The 16,888-nt window shown below is 41.8% G+C and overlaps 1 protein-coding gene and 1 long non-coding RNA gene across 7 annotated transcripts in view; one reads left to right on the top strand and one right to left on the bottom strand.

Moving 5' to 3' along the window:
* LGR4 (leucine rich repeat containing G protein-coupled receptor 4) overlaps positions 1 to 16,888 on the bottom strand; it is a 121,425-nt gene that overhangs the window by 103,505 nt on the left and 1,032 nt on the right. For 2 of the 6 annotated variants that reach the window (XM_070072127.1, XM_070072134.1), the window contains exon 1: positions 13,281 to 14,674. The exons of 2 other annotated variants lie outside the window; for them this stretch is intronic. In XM_070072127.1, coding sequence (XP_069928228.1) covers positions 13,281 to 13,363 — 83 coding nt within the window. In that variant the 5' untranslated portion in view covers positions 13,364 to 14,674. Of the gene's footprint in view, positions 1 to 3,524; positions 3,529 to 6,560; positions 13,193 to 13,280; positions 14,675 to 16,888 lie in introns of those variants that run through there. 2 more of the 6 variants (XM_051825178.2, XM_070072149.1) reach the window with 2 other exon arrangements.
* The window catches only part of LOC103351120 (uncharacterized), a 222,632-nt gene continuing 220,417 nt past the window's right edge, over positions 14,674 to 16,888 (top strand). Inside the window, exon 1 of the long non-coding RNA XR_011387953.1 lies at positions 14,674 to 16,749. This is a non-coding gene — a long non-coding RNA (uncharacterized lncRNA). The remainder of the gene's footprint in view (positions 16,750 to 16,888) is intronic.

Genomic DNA, 16,888 nt, shown 5'->3' with positions numbered 1-16,888 from the left:
GATATGGGTCTTTCCTTTTGCTTGTTGTTTTAACATATTCTAGAGGGCTGTGAATGATTCTGGGCAAAACATTTAACTAAATATAACTGGATTTTGAGCCAAACAATCTATTTTCTACCAGTTCCTAATAAAAGTGAGAAGGGGAGAAGTTCTGAAAATGCTGATGTTACAATTGATGTAATTGAAATAGCAAATAATAAAACACCATCATGTCTACAAACACGTAGATGTAAACACAGTCCAGTGGGAAAATGGACTTTTCCTTTTCCCCATGGGAAGATTAAGCCACTTCAATGGGTGACCCACAACACAGAAGAGCTTTAGGTATACTGCGTTACATGACCTGTAAGCTCCGCCTCAAATCTACAGCCTAAGGAGCTGAGGACAACACAGCTTTAACTTCTCTACAACCAACTTCTCATCTATAAAATGGGCATTTTGGGGGGCAGGTGTTTGGCATAGTGGTTGAGATACTGTGTGGGATGCGTACATTTCACTTCACTGACTCCTGATTCTAGCTTCCTGTTGATAGACACATTGGGAGGCAGCAGATGATGGCTCCACTACTTGGGTGCCTGCCATTTACTTGGGAGATCTAGACTGAGTTTGTGGCTTCTGGCTTTAGCTTGTTGTGGGCATTTGGGGAGTGAACCAGTGAATGGGAGATCTCTCTCATTCCATCTCTGTCTTTCTCAGACTTTTGAATAATAATAAGTGAGCAGTTTGTTATATCTAGATATCTAAGACAGATTAACACTTACATCTAGAAAGCACTAAAAGATAATGTTGTACAACACATTCAATCAAATAACCTTGGTCTGAAAAACACCAAAAGCCAACATCTAATCTGCAAAACCTGACTCATTACCTTTGGTCATTATCCCTCACTCCCCATGGTTTCTCCATTTCTAAAATGGAGAGAGCAACAGCATGTGCTTGAAGGGGTTGTTGGGAGGATTAAACACTTCACTTAATGCCTGGCATTCAATAACATTATTATGAGCATCTCAGTTAATAACATGATGATGGTGATGATTTATAAACTTCATCCATTACTAAGAATGCAATTGAAGGGGACAGCGCTGTGGTGCAGTGTAAGCACATAGTCTGCAGTGCTGGCATCCCACATGGGTGCCGGTTTAAGCCCAGCCACTCCACTTCTGATCCTCCTGTCTGTTATGGCCTGGGAAAGCAGTGGAGAATGGCCCAAGTCCTTGGGCCCCTGCACCCACATGGGAGACCCAGAGGAAGCTCTTGGTTACTGACTTTGGATCCATCCAGCTCCAGCCATTGTGACCATTTGGAGAGTGAACCAGTGGATGGAAGACTTCTCTCCTGTCGCTCCCCGTCTTCGTGGAAGAACGACACAGGACCCTGCGCTGTTCTTTTGTCTGCTCGGCCCTCCCCGGGTTTGCTGCTGGTTCTTCCCGGGTTGGCAACCGTCCCTTCCACCTCCGTGGAAGGGCGGTTCCCCCTGCCACTTTCCCCACTTCCGCGGGGGAGCGGCACACCGTCAGCCGGCTCTCTCGGGGGCTGCACAGGTGTTCCTTCAGATAGATGTTCCTGGTGCATGTTGTCTCTCTCCTCCTTTATAGTCCTCTTCCACCAATCCCAACTCTGCTACCCACACGCCGAGTACACTGCTCTCCTCCAATCAGGAGCAGGTCCTACAGTTTATTGGTTGAACTGGAGGCAGCTGTGTAGAAGCTGTTTCCTCCTCTCCCAGCGCCATATTGTGGGAGAGCAGATGCATAGAATAAGTCTTAATTCCAGTAACTTAGTCTAGTCCGAGTTGCTCCCAGTTGCTCCCCACATCTCCCTCCCTCCCTCCCTCTCTCTCTCTCTCTCTCTCTCTCTCTCTGCTTCTCTGTGACTGTGCCTTTCAAATAAATAAATCTTTTAAAAAAAATGCAATTGAAGTGAAGAGAAAAAAACAAAATGCTTCCAGGAGAAGAGAAGCTTCAGAACCACCAAGCAAATGACTGCCTAGGATGGGGCTGGCTACAACCAGGGCATTCACACTGGAGACTGTGGCCACAGATTCAACCATGAGTAACCCTGCTGCTAAAGGAAAGATCATACAGATCCAAATAGGAACTCACGAAGTCTGTAAAATATTAACAGCTTAATAAACATCAGCTCACACCATCAACAAACACAGTGTTCAAGTCAACTAAAGAGTACCAACTAAATTAATACCAAGTTGACTAAATGAAATGCCTTAGGGGGGAAAAAAAGGCTCATGGGTGATTCACTTTTATGCTGACTTCCCTATAAAAACATCTTCAACAGGAGAGGCAGGAAATTCCTGTGAGTGAGAAGGGGCAGCTATATGGGAACCATCACACTGCATACTCGGCTTTGTAATCTATTTCAAGGTTTTGGTTTAAAGCAGCACATTCAGAAATGTACTCCTTAAGAAAATTAAGTCCACCAACAGATCTGATCCTCATATACTGTGTAAGTGAATGCCACAAAAGAAAAAAAAAAAAAGGTAGAAACCAAAAATCATGACTGATACCTTTCTAACACAGAAAAACACTATTAACATGGAAACATGATGTGAACCTTTTTTTTTTTGAACCTTTTAAATGAAGATGTATGAAAAACAGAGGCAGAGATACTTTAAGAAAACTCTATAAATAAATAACTTCATTTTACACAGTGAATATTCTTTTTTTAAAAAAAAGATTGATTGATTGATTTGAAAGGCAGAGTTACAGAAAGGCAGAGGCAGACAGAGAGAGGTTTGCGATACACTTCTTCCCTCCCCAAATGGCTACAACAGCCAGAGCTGGGCCAATCTGAAGCCAGGATCCTGGAACTTCTTCAGGTCTCCTATGTGGGTGCAGGGGCCAAGGACTTGGGCCACCTTCTACTGCTTTCCCAGGCCATAGCAGAGAGCTGGATCAGAAGTAGAGCTGCCAGGACTCAAACCCGTGCCCATATGAGATGCTGGCACCACAGGCAGCGGCTTTACTGCTACGCTACAGCTCTGGTCCCATAAATAGATTCTTGAATATGATTACTCCTAAATCAAATTATAGTATCCCACTCTATGTTGCTTCTCACCATTTTGTTTCTTATTTTATCTTTTTCTTGTCTGATAAACTGTCAAATGCCAAGCAAACTAGTGATGAACAGACTTAAAGACAGAACATCTGAGCTTCACCAACAACCTGTCATCCACTAAAGGATGCCTGAGCAAGTTACCTAACCCTTTCAAATGTCAGTTTCCTCAGCTATAAAATAGAAACAGTTCCATGAACCCAGAATGGGTATTGTGGAAATTATAGTTGTATAAGTAATATGTTGAATACACATGTAGGCCCAACTCACTAAATTTCCATTTTTTTTAAACTGGACCTTCCAAATATGGATACACAAATAAGTCCAATTTTTTATACTGTAATCAAAATGTTTCACATTGGGATCATATCTGTAAGAGTCTTTGGGAGTATCATGGTAACTGCCAAGTACCAAAGAAGCTAAAGGGCAAGTGTTAGAGTGCAGGTGGGTTAAGCAGCGCTTGGGATACTTGTATTCCATATCAGAGTGGGAGCTGAGTCCTAGCTACTCCGGTTTGAAACCAGCTTCCTGCTAAAGCATCCTGAAAGGTACCATTTGCTGGGTCAAGTGCTTGGGTCCATGCCACCTATGCAACAGACCTGAATGGAGTTCTGAGCTCCTAGCTTAAGCCTGGCCCAGATCTGGCAGGCATTTGGGGGAGTGGACCAGCAGATGTTTGCCTCTCTCTCTCTGCCTTTCAAGTAGATGAAAATTTTCAAAAAGATTTAAGAATTCTCCTTTACAGACAGTTAAACAAAATCGGTTTTTAGCAGGTTTTGCTAATACTACACACCATTCTAACAATATATTAAAGTTCTACGTAACTGATGGCACAAACCTTATAGCTCCAAGACATTAAAATCAAGACAAACATTTTCTGATAAAAACATTGTATGATCTGATATTTACTATATGACCCAGGATCTTACTCTAAGTATTCTCACAAGTGAAATAACAACCTGTGTTCATACAAAAATCTTGTTTTATTTTTATATTTATTTGAAAAAGGAGAGAGAGAGAAGGATGGAGGAGGGGAGAGGAAGACAGAGAAAGAGGGAGTGGGAAGGAAAGGCAGGGAAGGGAGGGAGAGGGAGGGAGATCTCTCTGCTGCTTCGCTTTTCAAATGACTGTGACAGAGCTGAGTCAGGCCAAAGCCACAAGTCAAGAACCCACAGTTGTGGTAGGAACCCAATTACTTGAGCCATCACGTGCTGCCTCCCTGGGTGCACATAAGTAGGAAACTGGAATTGGGAAGAGATCTCAGACTCGAACCCAGGCACTCTGTTATGAGATGCAGGCAACCCAAGCGGCACTAAAATCCCACCCCTCAATTCACTATGGGAATACTCATAGTGATTTTATTTGTGACTGCAAACAACTAGAAACAAGGCAAATTTCTCTCAACTGGGGAATAAACAAATTGTAGTAGGAGGTTACTTCCAAAAGTTCATGGAAAAATAGAATTAAAAGCTAAGTTTAGTTGGTGCAAATAAATTGAAATCTATGCCATTTCTTTTTTCATAATACTCATTTTTCATGAACTTTTGAAAAGACTGTTCATATGCATGGATTTCAGAAATCTTTTGTACCAAAATAAACTTATCTTTTCATTGCATTTTCCATGGACTTTTTGAGGTACCCTCATATATCCACACAATGGGATACTCCTCAGCATTCAAAATGAGTGTCACTTACTGAAATACCCAACAACATGGTAGGCTCTCAAATGCCACTCAGAATCTCAAAAGTTCAGCAGTTGTCAGGGTGATGATCCTAATTATGAATCACAGGGAAAAAAAAACTCCAAACCTCTCCACTGTAAATTTCACTGTTTTTAGTGTACTGTTCTGAGTTTTGAAATGTACACAATCCTGTGGCCATCACCACTGATGAGGTCTAAACTATTTTCATCACTTTCCCAAATCTTCTTGTGTCCCTTTGTAGTTAATACTTCTTCCTACCTCCAGCTGCCGGCCAGTGCTGAAGTATTTTCTACCCTAGGTCTCTTATGTTACATAGTTTTGCCTCTACTAGAATGTCTTACAAATTGAATGAAACAGAAGGTTGTCTTTCATGCCTGGCTCCTTATACTCACCATACAGCATCTGAGATTCTACCATATGGCATATTTCAGTTAGGTGGTCAACAAAATGAAGATAGAACATTCAAGATGAAATCCTTCATTCCAGGATAAAAATATAGTAGCACTAAGGAAAAAAAAAAAAAAAAAAAAAAAAACAGAAAAAGAGGGAACCTATGTAGATCCTTTTGTGAAGGACCATAAAACAAAAATTTTAAAATTTAACATTTCAAGAGCCAATAAATTCAAAGAGAATCTATTATAATAAAGAATTATAAAAAGAAGTAATGAGAAAATATGAAAGATGATAACTTCTACTAGCATAAAGTTATACATCTTATATTCGATACTGATATCATGAACCATCAAAAACGCCTTCTGGGGCAGTTATTATGGTAGTGGACTGGGTCTTTGCTTGGCATGCCCTCATCCCATGTCAAAGTATGAATTTGAGTCCTGGCTGCTCTACTTCCAATCCAGGTTCCTACTGATGCATCTTGGGATCCAACAGATGACGGCTCAGGCACTTGGGTCCCAGATGGAGTTCTGGACTCCTGACTTTTGTCTAGCCCAGCCCTGGCTCTTAAGAGCATTTGAGGGATAAATCAGCAGATGGCGGATAGAGGATTTCCCTCTCTCTCTTTTTCTCTCCATCGCTATCACTCTGCTTTTAAAGTAGATGAAAAGATAATTTTTTAAATAAAGAAATCAGCCGGCGCCGCAGCTCACTAGGCTAATCCTCCGCCTAGCGGCGCTGGCACACCAGGTTCTAGTCCCGGTCTGGGTGCCGGATTCTGTCCCGGTTGCCCCTCTTCCAGGCCAGCTCTCTGCTGTGGCCAGGGAGTGCAGTGGAGGTTGGCCCAAGTACTTGGGCCCTGCACACGCATGGGAGACCAGGAGAAGCACCTGGCTCCTGCCATTGGATCAGCGCGGTGCGCCTGCCGCAGCGCGCCGGCCGTAGCGGCCATTGGAGGGTGAACCAATGGCAAAGGAAGACCTTTCTCTCTGTCTCTCTCTCACTGTCCACTCTGCCTGTCAAAAATAAATAAATAAATAAATGGCTTCTAGATAAGATTTACATATACATATAAATATTTGGCTGTATCTGGGATAAAATAATCAACAGATCAATTCCTTTTAGATAAACCAACCCTGGTCAAAACTAGCTCATATATATAATATATATAATAAAAGAAGACACTCAGGCTGGGGAAACTTCAGCATTAGAAAGGGTCCTGATGAAATGGATGTCACTATTTTCTCCACCAGAATTATGACTATTCTCACCTTTGAATGTCATAGGTTTGGGATTTTTTTTTTCTCCTAACAGAATGCTACCTCAGCCAAGGTAATACAAAGGGTAAGTTTTTGAAAACAGAATAAGACCTGAGAAAGATAGGAATTAACTTACCACTGTTTTCCATGTTCTTGGCTGTCTCTTGTCACACCTGCCAACAAGCCTCCACACCATAGATTCAGATGCCAAAAACCAAAGCCCTTTAATGCTAGCTGAATTGAAATCAAGCCCCCAAGTAGAAAGCGGGTACTAGACAGCAGAAACATTTCCCAGTCAATGCAGCAGTGTTTGGCTAGCATGAGAAAGATCAATTGATCTCTTTCTGTGAACTGACAAGAAGATAAACATAAAGGCAGGCAGTCCTCAAGGCATGTTCTACTGGGAATCAAGCATCTGCATTCCCAACACACATTACATACCAAGTCTGCAAAAGCAGAAACCAAATGCCCTGTGCGCGCGCGCGCGTGCGCACACACACACACACATACACGCCCTTTGATGAATATATATGGTTCAGTAGGAAATCCTACCTTGGAAGCACGCCACACAGACTTAATTCAAACTGATATTAGAAATTGATTTATCCAAAACGGAGGATTTCCTTTCCACAGAATGTAATGGGGCTTTGGAAAACAGTTTGATTACTGACAGCACAGTCTGTGGTTAACGTGCAAATGTGCCAACCTACCATGAAGTAGGAAGCCTTCTGCTGTATGCCCTCACAGTCCCAGACTCTGTTTGCAAAGGATAGGAATGAAATATTCCATATGTTTTCTTTGTCAGTGACATGGCTATTGAAAGCAAGGCCACGGTAGTCTCCCCGCTGAGGGACTGGGTCAAGCTATTCATGTGTAACCAGGCAGATGTCAAGACAGTAATGGGAAAAACATCCCCCCCCTCCTTTTTTTAAAAGAAAGAGAGGATAGAAAATGCACAACTGTATTTGAGACACTCAGCCTATTCAGGTTTTGAGTGAGCACAACTGAATGTGTTGGCTGCTGGCTGGGCTGTAGAATTCATTTTCAAATCAGATCTGAATCAAAACCCAGAGAAGGGAGTATCCGAGAAAGAGTCAACTGTACCTTTTAGAAAAATGAAACATTCTAAAGAAATTACTTAGTTCTAAAATTTACTTTTAACATAACATCCCTTTTTACCTATAAAATAATCTCGAGTATAAAAAATATAGTTATCTAATAACCAATAAAATATCACTTTTAAAGGACTTAAAAAGTTATCTAATATAATTATTTCTAGAAACAAAACATGTAGGCAAGTTGTCAGCCTTGAGAAAGTCCTACCCATCCCCAACAAGGAAGGACAGAATGAACCAAGAACTGCTGGCGCCCATGGGCATGAGAATTCCTGAAGAGCACTATTGGTGGAGTCCTAAGTATTCCAAAGTCTGAAAGTACAAGTAAGGCTTCCCAAGGAGCTTGTTTAATGAAAATCTTCAGTATGCCAGAATCTAGAAGTAGAAAATTCGTACCCAAAGATTACACTGGAACTATCTTTAAAGGGCAGGGATATCATGAGCAAAGGTCACATGTCTTTAATTTGGCCTGAAAATACACTATTCTCCCTTTGGGACAGCACCCTAATACTTGACCAACTATCTCAAGAAAGCAGAATCAAGCCCCAAGGCAAGAGAATAGGATCTCCCCCAACTGCTTTCCCCCACAGAAACTGTTCCTCCACACCACCAGGCTGCCTTGGTGGAAGGGGAGGAGTACCACTGATACGAAGGTATCTTCATGGGAAAACACAAGGGGATTGAAAACATTTGTGAGAAATCGAATTACAGGTAAGTTTATTTTGGTACAAAAAATTTAAATCCATGTATGCTATCTTGATAATACATATTTCCATGAACATATGAAATAATACATATTTTTCATCTCATGCTTCTCCACCAGGAGCTTTATGGATTTCTGAAAGGAAAATCTGCCAGTTGAATAGCCATTTTCCATTAGCACAGTGGTTCACCTGTGAAGACTACAATAGATTTTGGACCTGACATGAATTCAAAGGATAAAAGAAATAGGACTTAGAATTCTAAATCACAAAGTGGTAACGTACATATATAAATACTTAGTCACTCTCAAAAGAAACGACACATCGGGTCCTGGGTCCTCATTCAGTGTTACTCAAAGAGCTCATGCTGAAAAAAGATCCCTAGGTGTGACCCTGAAGATAAAGCGAGCACCTTCTTTTTGCAGATGTGAAATTTAAGGTCCAAAGTGGTGAAGTGACTCACCCAATATCTAGAATGCGCTCTTGAATGTGGGGGCCTTGATTCCATGAGCCACAAGTTAAAAAAAATCATTTTTTTTCATAAAATGAAAATGTTATTAAAAATATCCTTATAAAAGAAGACCAGAGAGTTGATAGTGGCATAAAAAACTGGATAACATGACCATGAACTCCAAATGATCCCGGAAAACACAAGGCCAACCAAAATTTTTCTTTATAGGAAAATGTTAAGATACAAAAAAAAAAAAAAAAAAAACAACAACAACAACAACAACAAATGAGATGAACAGAAGCAACACAGAAAAGACGGAAGCTGGGGTTATGACAAACAGCTAAGTAACAGTAAACTCATGTGTAACTGTAGAAATTCAGCACTAAAATATTTGAAATGTTTAAATTCATTCAATATATCGGAGTCCTGCTACTCTGCTTCTGATCCAGCTCCCTGCTAGTATGCCTGGGAGGCAGCCTAAGATGGCTTAGGGTGTTTGGATCACTGAAAGCTACATAAGAGACCTGGGTGGCATTCCTGTTTCCTGGCTTCAACCTGGCCCAGCCTTGGCTGTTGCTGCCATGTGGGGAGTGAACCACTGGATTCTCTCTCTCCTCTCTCTCTCTCTCCCTCCCCCACCCCCTGAAATTTCAAAAAAATAAATGTTGTAAAAACAATTCATTCAATATTCCCTTCTTATGAACTCAGATGAAATTTATGTGAATTCTGTGTCTATTTCAACTTATGTGAGCTAAAGAAAGCTTGGGGGCTAGCACTGTGGTGTAGCCAGTAAAGCGGCCACCTGCAGTGCTAGCATCCCACAGGGGCACCGGTTCAAGTCTCAGCTGCTCCTCTTCTGATCCAGCTCTCGGCTGTGGCCTGAGAAAGCAGTAGAAGATGGCCCAAGTCCTCTGGCCCCTGCACCTGTGTGGGGGATCTGAAAGCAGCTCCCAGCTCCTGGCTTCGGATCACACAGTTCCAGCCATTGCAGCCATCTAGGGAGTGAACCAGCGAATGGAAGACCTCTCTCTCTCTCTCTCTGCCTCTCTGTAACTCTGCCTTTCAAATAAATCTTTAAAAAAAATAAAATAAAATAAAGTAAAGAAAGCTTGACAAAGGGCAATCACCACATTTAGAAAATGCAAAAATCTGATTCATTTAGCACCTGAACTAGAAGACTGAAGAGTGCAGGACAGCCTTCAAAGACGTTAAGAAACCTAAAGGTCCACAGCTGGCATTATTTTCCCTCCCCCAACTACTGGGAAGAAGACTTGATAGGCTTTAGGTCATTAGAGGAGAGGCAGTACTCTCCCATTCTCTGGAGAATTCTGCAAGAAAGCCACTTTGAGATGGTCTGTACATAGAAAGCATGTCATTCTAGAACAGTATCAACCAGGGATCTCTCTCCTTAAAATATCCTGTGTGCCAAGCCCTTTGTGTATAATCCATATAGTTTCTTTCTAAGTACGCAGCTTAGCCCTTAGGTAAATGGGAAAAACCCAGAAAGTAACATCATAGCCCCATCCCTGGGGTTTCAGAGAAGAGACTGCCAACTTAGAAGCACACCTCCTCCCAAACTGCACCTTCAAAACCAGAAATGGGAAGACAGTGAGAATTATAAAACTCATCTCCCTTTATAGGCAAGCAGCTCTAATCAAGCTCTTGGGGGGAGGTTCTACATCACCATTTGCACTGAATTACCTTGGGGGTTACACTAGGAGCTGTGAAGGCCTGAGGGAAATCGAGAAGGGAGACCCAAAGCAATCCTAGACACATTCCTTAGCCAAGCCCAGTACAGCTCCAAGGTAAAGCAGCCATCTTCCTGCCAAATTTATATCACTTTTCTGGGGAAGGAAAATTTCCCCAAATAGCACTTTAAAAATATAAGGGGCTGGGGAGACTCGAAGTCACCATTTTTGTGGACGCTGGATTCTACACTCCCATTCAAATACAGTACCAAAAATATTTTGGTGACAGAGTGTAATGAGATTTTCACTCTTTCAATAGTCAATGTTATTTTTAAATCTCTTACAAAAAAAGTTAGTCATGTTTCTTCTAGTGTAAAAATAGAAATCAAAACAACCAGGTAGGGGGGCTTATACAGCCTTTTACTTAACCTGATTCAGAATATTTATATATAAATCAAATTTTAAGGACAAGAGTCACCAAATGTCATAGAATATAATACATATGCTCCCTCCATAAGTTTTCTCACTCGCACAGACAACAGAGCAGTCTGGAAACCAAACGTATGCCCCATCTTGGTCCAGCTGCCTCCCAAAATATCTATGGCTTACATTTCCTTATAAAGATATTCTTATATTCTATAGGACAACAAGTTATCCCAGGAGTGTTGTTCAGTGGTCTTTCCATAGGGCCTTTCAGTAAAGAAAGTGAAGAAATATACTTAAAAAAAAAAAAGTTCACTTCTTGAACCTAGATTATTATAAAGGCATTCCTGGACCCAAATCATTTGCATTTAAAATAACAGATACATCATGCCAAATCTTGTGGTGGGGGAGGACCTGGCTAAGTGGGCTTTTTTGACAATTAAAATACGTAATAGGATAAAAGTATGTGTTAGGGACTAAAAATAACCAACCCAAACATTCAGAATTTTAATTGCCTGGACATGACACAGAATACTTCAGTGTACTTTAAGAATCTTGCTAAAAATAGCCCAGCCATATACAAAGTTTAGTCACAAATATTTAGGGTGGTGAATTCGAAGTATAGTACTACACAATTACATCTTGCTATTTAAAAGGGATATCTAAGTACTAACTTGCTAAAGTCTTTGGAAAGGTGAGAAGTTATTAAATGTGAATGAATTATGAAATCAGACTCTGTCTCATGCAAAGACTACTTTTTAAACCCAGTTTTGAACTCACCCTCAGACAATAGAGCTGACACCTGGCATACAGCTTGACCATCAGGTACTTAAAGAAACAAAAGAAATGTCCAGAAAGGCAGACAAATTAGCCATTGTGTAAGAGAACCGATTTGCTAAGTGCCCTAGATTTTTTTTCTTCAATTAAGGTATTTAGAATTAGAGCATTATATCATCGTCCATCAGGCTTTTAAGAACTCACACTTCACTGAACAACATTGAGGGTAAAAAGGACTTATCTATATTCTTTATATATAGGAAAACAAACTTTAGCATTGCCAAAACATGAAGGCTATGAGGTTGGTTAAAAAATAAGTTGGAAAACATTTCTGAACCTGAAACCTTGAGATCAAATTTTACAAATTGAAACAGCTGTTTTATCAAGAATACTTTTAGTTCTACTAGTTACCTTTTTCAGAGTTAACGGCACATTTGCAGGACAGTTTTTACCCCAGATACACCAACAAATATTCTGCTTCTATGGGTATTCATATCTTTGCCTGTTATAGTCAAGAAGTGGGAGATAGTCTTAGAAAGATCTCAATGAATCACTTACACAGTTCTTACCATTTTACTTAATATTTGTGTAAATAAACAGGAAAGAGACTAATAACCATGATCTTGCCCAATATTCACTACTGATTGATAAGAAAAAATGAAAATAAAAGGATAGGCACAACCAAGAGGAATAGAAACCAAAACTAATAATTGCATGCTGTCAGTACTTTCCACTATTATAACATGACTAAAATAAGAATCTGCGAGGTAGACTGACAGAGGACAAGAAAATGCCTAAACTTGCCTGGATCCACCTACTAATACAAACTTTGATCTTTCCTAAGAGATTAAGCTGTCAAATGTTACCTTACAATTCTAATGTAAAGAGCCAACTGCCTGGACGTTAAATACTTGTGATACCATAACTGGCATAAGCACTTGGTTTGACTGGTAATCATAAAATATTGTTGGATACGGCAAGCCTTAAGGATCACAGAATAAGAGAAATACCAGCACATCGTTGCTCTGAGACAGTGAATTCCCCATTCAATGGAAAGATCCCAATTAAACTGGACAACTGGAGCAGTACGCTGGGTGAATGAGCGATAGATAGACCGATATATATAGAGCGATAGATAGACGGCTATCCTTCACTGAACATGACACAAGGGACCTGATAAGTGCATCAAAACCAAAAATCAAATTAAATAGAAGGAAAACAACTGGCAGTTAGAGCTGTTGACTTCCTTGTTTTCCAGATGAGGAAACTAAAGCCCTTAAAGGGTTAAGCACGTGACTCACTCAAGGTCACTCCTGTGAATTATTGACAGAGCTGGTCTCCATATTCCTGCAGAAGCCTCTTTCCTCTCTGATTTTTAAAGAGAATTCAAATTCAGTGCTTCACTAGTTTATCCAACAAACTATACTTACAGATTTTCATATATTATCTGTGTTTTGATCAAAGTTCACCTGGATATAAAAACTCTGGAAGGATACACACCCTACACAAACTAAATTTGCCCTGAAATTTATGGATAATTCAGAAATGAAAAGATATCAAAACTCTTCTATCAATAAACACTTAATTACCGATTACTGACCTGACCTGCAGGGGGGAAAACACAGCAAATATCTAAAGATACATAAAAATATCCTTACAGACAATACTAGTAAAAGAGAAGGGTATACTGAGAAAACACACCTTAGAGAAGCTGAGATGACGTTTCCAAAAGAAAAAGCAACAGATTCTTGAAAAAAACACCTCAAGGCCTTCCAGGTAATCATCAATCCTATATAAAAAGTTCAATAACCTGCTCCTCTACAGTATACACACACCGTGAAGGTTTGAGAGATTATGACTAATTACGTGTGGAAGTGAGGATGTTGGGTAACTTTTTGTACAGTATCCAAATTACTGAAACAGAGTGATTTTATTTTCCAAGCATTAAGCCATACCCACAGGAAACAAGCAAGGCTATTCTACCCTAGCAAAGCGCCTTAGCTAGTCATGCATTCTGCAACAAGTCTCCATGGCAAATTTCCTAACACACACTTCTAAACACAAAGAAGGACGCCTGCAAGTGAGTGGTAAAAATCCGGCTTGTGTAACTTCAACTGAAAGAAGATTCTGCTTCTCCTGGGATCTTTTAATGAGAGGATCTCAACATTATCATCACCTGTCATCCTAAAATTGCGTGAGAATTAGAAAATCAGAGAACTTCTGAAAGCAAAAGGCAAGCTTAGAGATAATCTAGCGGAATTCAATTGTTTCAGTTTTCAGATAAGGAAATTGTCACACAAACACAAAAGTGGAATGACTTGCCCAAGGCCACACAATTACTCAGTGCCATGGTAAGGACTATCATTAAGGGCTCAGATCCACTACTCTCTTCATGAAGGCACAGAAATAGCTTTTATAATCTTAGAACTAGGCACGAAGGATATCTAGGATGTGAAAATTTGTGCTCCAGGTCTATGGATCTCAACCTTCACAGGTGTATCGTTGGTTACACCAAAGGACAACACACAATCTCCTCCCCATCACCACTGTGACTTCATCTCTTTCTCCCCTAATCTTGGAATATAACTGATTAATGTAACTGGTACCTCTTAACATAGGCATAACTTCAAACCCCTTTGTTAAAATAAATGTTGGAATCCTAGATTTAGTAAGATTACCTTCTAGCACACATCTCAGGGTAAACTGTGAGAAGCCAGTGTATTGTGACATAAGATTGAAAACTGCTGTTCAAAAACATAGATAATTCCTACAGGTGCAGCAAATGGTGTGAATGTGGGAATCCCATCAAGAACACTGAGGATTACATCTGAGTCTGTCCCCAGACTCAGGGAAGGCAGCTTTCAGCAGGTAACAGGCACGGTTAGACTGAACAAGTTTAAACGAGCCTAAAGGAGAAGCAGGTATCCCTCTCTCTGAGGCCTTCTCAAATCTGGACAAAAGGCTGAGTGCTGAGGAGGCTGGATTTGACAGCCCTTCATGGGAATGGTGTCTGAGTTCCAAATCCCAGTTCTGCTCCTCAGTGTAAAGCCTTACGTACTTACTCACTCACTCCAGCTTTGTAAATGCCTGCTGGGTACTAGCTGTGTGGACTCCAAATTGCGTAAAATAAAATCCCTGTTCTCTGTTAGTCCCAGGTATCCAACGTAGGATGGAGAAGTGAAAGTGCTACCAATGAACAAGTCCTTGATGCATAAGGAACTTAGATTAATAATTATAGTTTTGACTTTTTAATTTCTATTTTTATGTTGAATTTTATGGTTAACTAAACACGCTTTGGTGCATATGCTGCAGAAATGAAGACCAGGGAATCAAAAGTTAGGGCTCAGAGAATTAGTTTCTTGGTATCAGTGGCTCACTCACTACAGCTGTGATGGAAGAGCAGCCTGGACGTCCTTGGAAAGAGACTCCAGGTGGTGCCAAGCTATCGTGTAAGATCCACTGGAGTGTGCACACCTGCAGCACCTGCCCCTTCTCAGACACGGCTTGGAGAATCACTACACTAACTGGTTTCCTCATGAGTAAAATACAAGCAGACAGCCCTTGAAAACTCTTAAGCAGGCTGCTCATGGAATTTATACTTTTGAGGGTGAGATGAGGAGTATTAGGATGAAGTAAGGAGTGGCTGGTATGTACTGTCATGCTACCTCTGGGTCACAAATCAAAGAAAACAGCGCATTTGCTCACCACTGCAACTCAGGAAGTGCCGCCTGCCTTGATGCTGGTCTAGGCAATCTCATCTGGACTGGTGTCTATCTGTTCGCAGTAACTTTCGTGAAGCTCAGAGTTGGAGATACAGCACAGCACTCCCTTTCTGAGTTCTCATAGGAAGTTGTCTTGGTGCTCTAGAGGGAGGAGCATGCACTCACAAAAATGTGCTATTTCTTTGCAGTTTTAGGTACTAATATAAAGAAAGCTCTTTTCCTCATATGGCAAGGTAAGTCTGTTTACTAAATTTCAAGGAAGCTGCTAAACAAGGTCTCACTAGTCAAAACACTCAAATCCTGCTTCTCTATTATATGAGAGCCTTGAAAGAGGTTCAGGTAAAGGCACCTCTCTCTCTTGGCACCAATTCCCTAAATGTTTCTAGAAGATTTTGAGGTGGGGGGGCTCTATCTTCTAGTCCCTCACCTCATTGTCACTTAATGACCCTTTGTGAACAAAATGCTCTTTACTGCAAAGCTAACGTGTGTGTGTGTGTGTGTGTGTGTGTGTGAGAGAGAGAGAGAGAGAGAGAGAAAGTTAAAGTTCACCATGCTGAAGGAAAATGGCTTCAAATGCCTAACACCTGAAGGGGGGGACCGAAACAGATTCCAAGGCCACAGGCCTCCATGCTGCCTAAAATGCCACCCGGGGAGGGCAAGCAGAACACCTGGCCACCACCCACCTGGAGCTACAGCCTGGCCTGCATAGAAAGGATTTCTTCACAGGGCTGTTACTGCTTTTAATGAGACTGTCTATTTCTAAGAGGTCCCTTTCGGTAGCAATAAGGGAAAAGGAAATTCCCTTTACCCATGGGCCTCCCTGACTCCCTTCCTCTTGCAAACAGTCCTGTCCCAGCTCCTGATGTAATCGCTGCACTGGCCACACAACACAAGAACAAGAGCACACAAGCCCTGCACTCCCTCACCCTATTCTTCCTCTATCGGCGGCATCTGCCAACACCACCTCCAGCACCTATGTCAGATTCTTTTCGGAGGGAAACCTCTAAGCGCTCAGGTTCCCGTTGGAGGAGGGAGCACTCGAGTGGCCGAGCCTTTTGAGTGACTCCCCGGAACACAAGCAGCTTCAGAGAAGTTTTTGCTGGTTGGGTGCAGCAGAAACCTGGCGCCTGCAGTGCGCGCAGCGGCTGAACACATGCTCCCGGGCTTTCTCTCCCAACACCCTGCACCTGGGGTCAGCATTCCTTCGGACAGGCCTCTCTGGGGACAGGCGTATTTTCACCAGCACAAGCCTGTCATTTCCCCGTTCTTGGCTCCTGGCCTCCCTGCGTGCTCCAGAACCCTGGATCTTTGTGGGTGAGCCCGGGAGTGGAGCCGGGCCGAGGTGCCAGGTCGCACTCCGTGGATGGGGCCAAACTGAAAGGAGACTGGCGCGGACTGCGATGCAGGTGTTTTTTTCTCCACACGTGCCGGAGCCCGGGAGTCCCCAGGTGAGTCCCCAGAAAACGTGCCTCGGTGTGCACTCAGGCCAAGTTCTCGGCGCCCTGGCCCCCCACCAGTGGCGAGACCTACCCTGCTGAGCAGGAACCCGCGAGAGCAGGTTGCCAGGGACAAGCGTCTCCAGATGCC

Source organism: Oryctolagus cuniculus, chromosome 1 (assembly GCF_964237555.1).
Source record: "Oryctolagus cuniculus chromosome 1, mOryCun1.1, whole genome shotgun sequence".
Taxonomy (NCBI): domain Eukaryota; kingdom Metazoa; phylum Chordata; class Mammalia; order Lagomorpha; family Leporidae; genus Oryctolagus; species Oryctolagus cuniculus.
The sequence above is the reverse complement of the archived record's forward strand: the minus strand, read 5'-3'. Positions and strand labels throughout refer to the sequence as shown.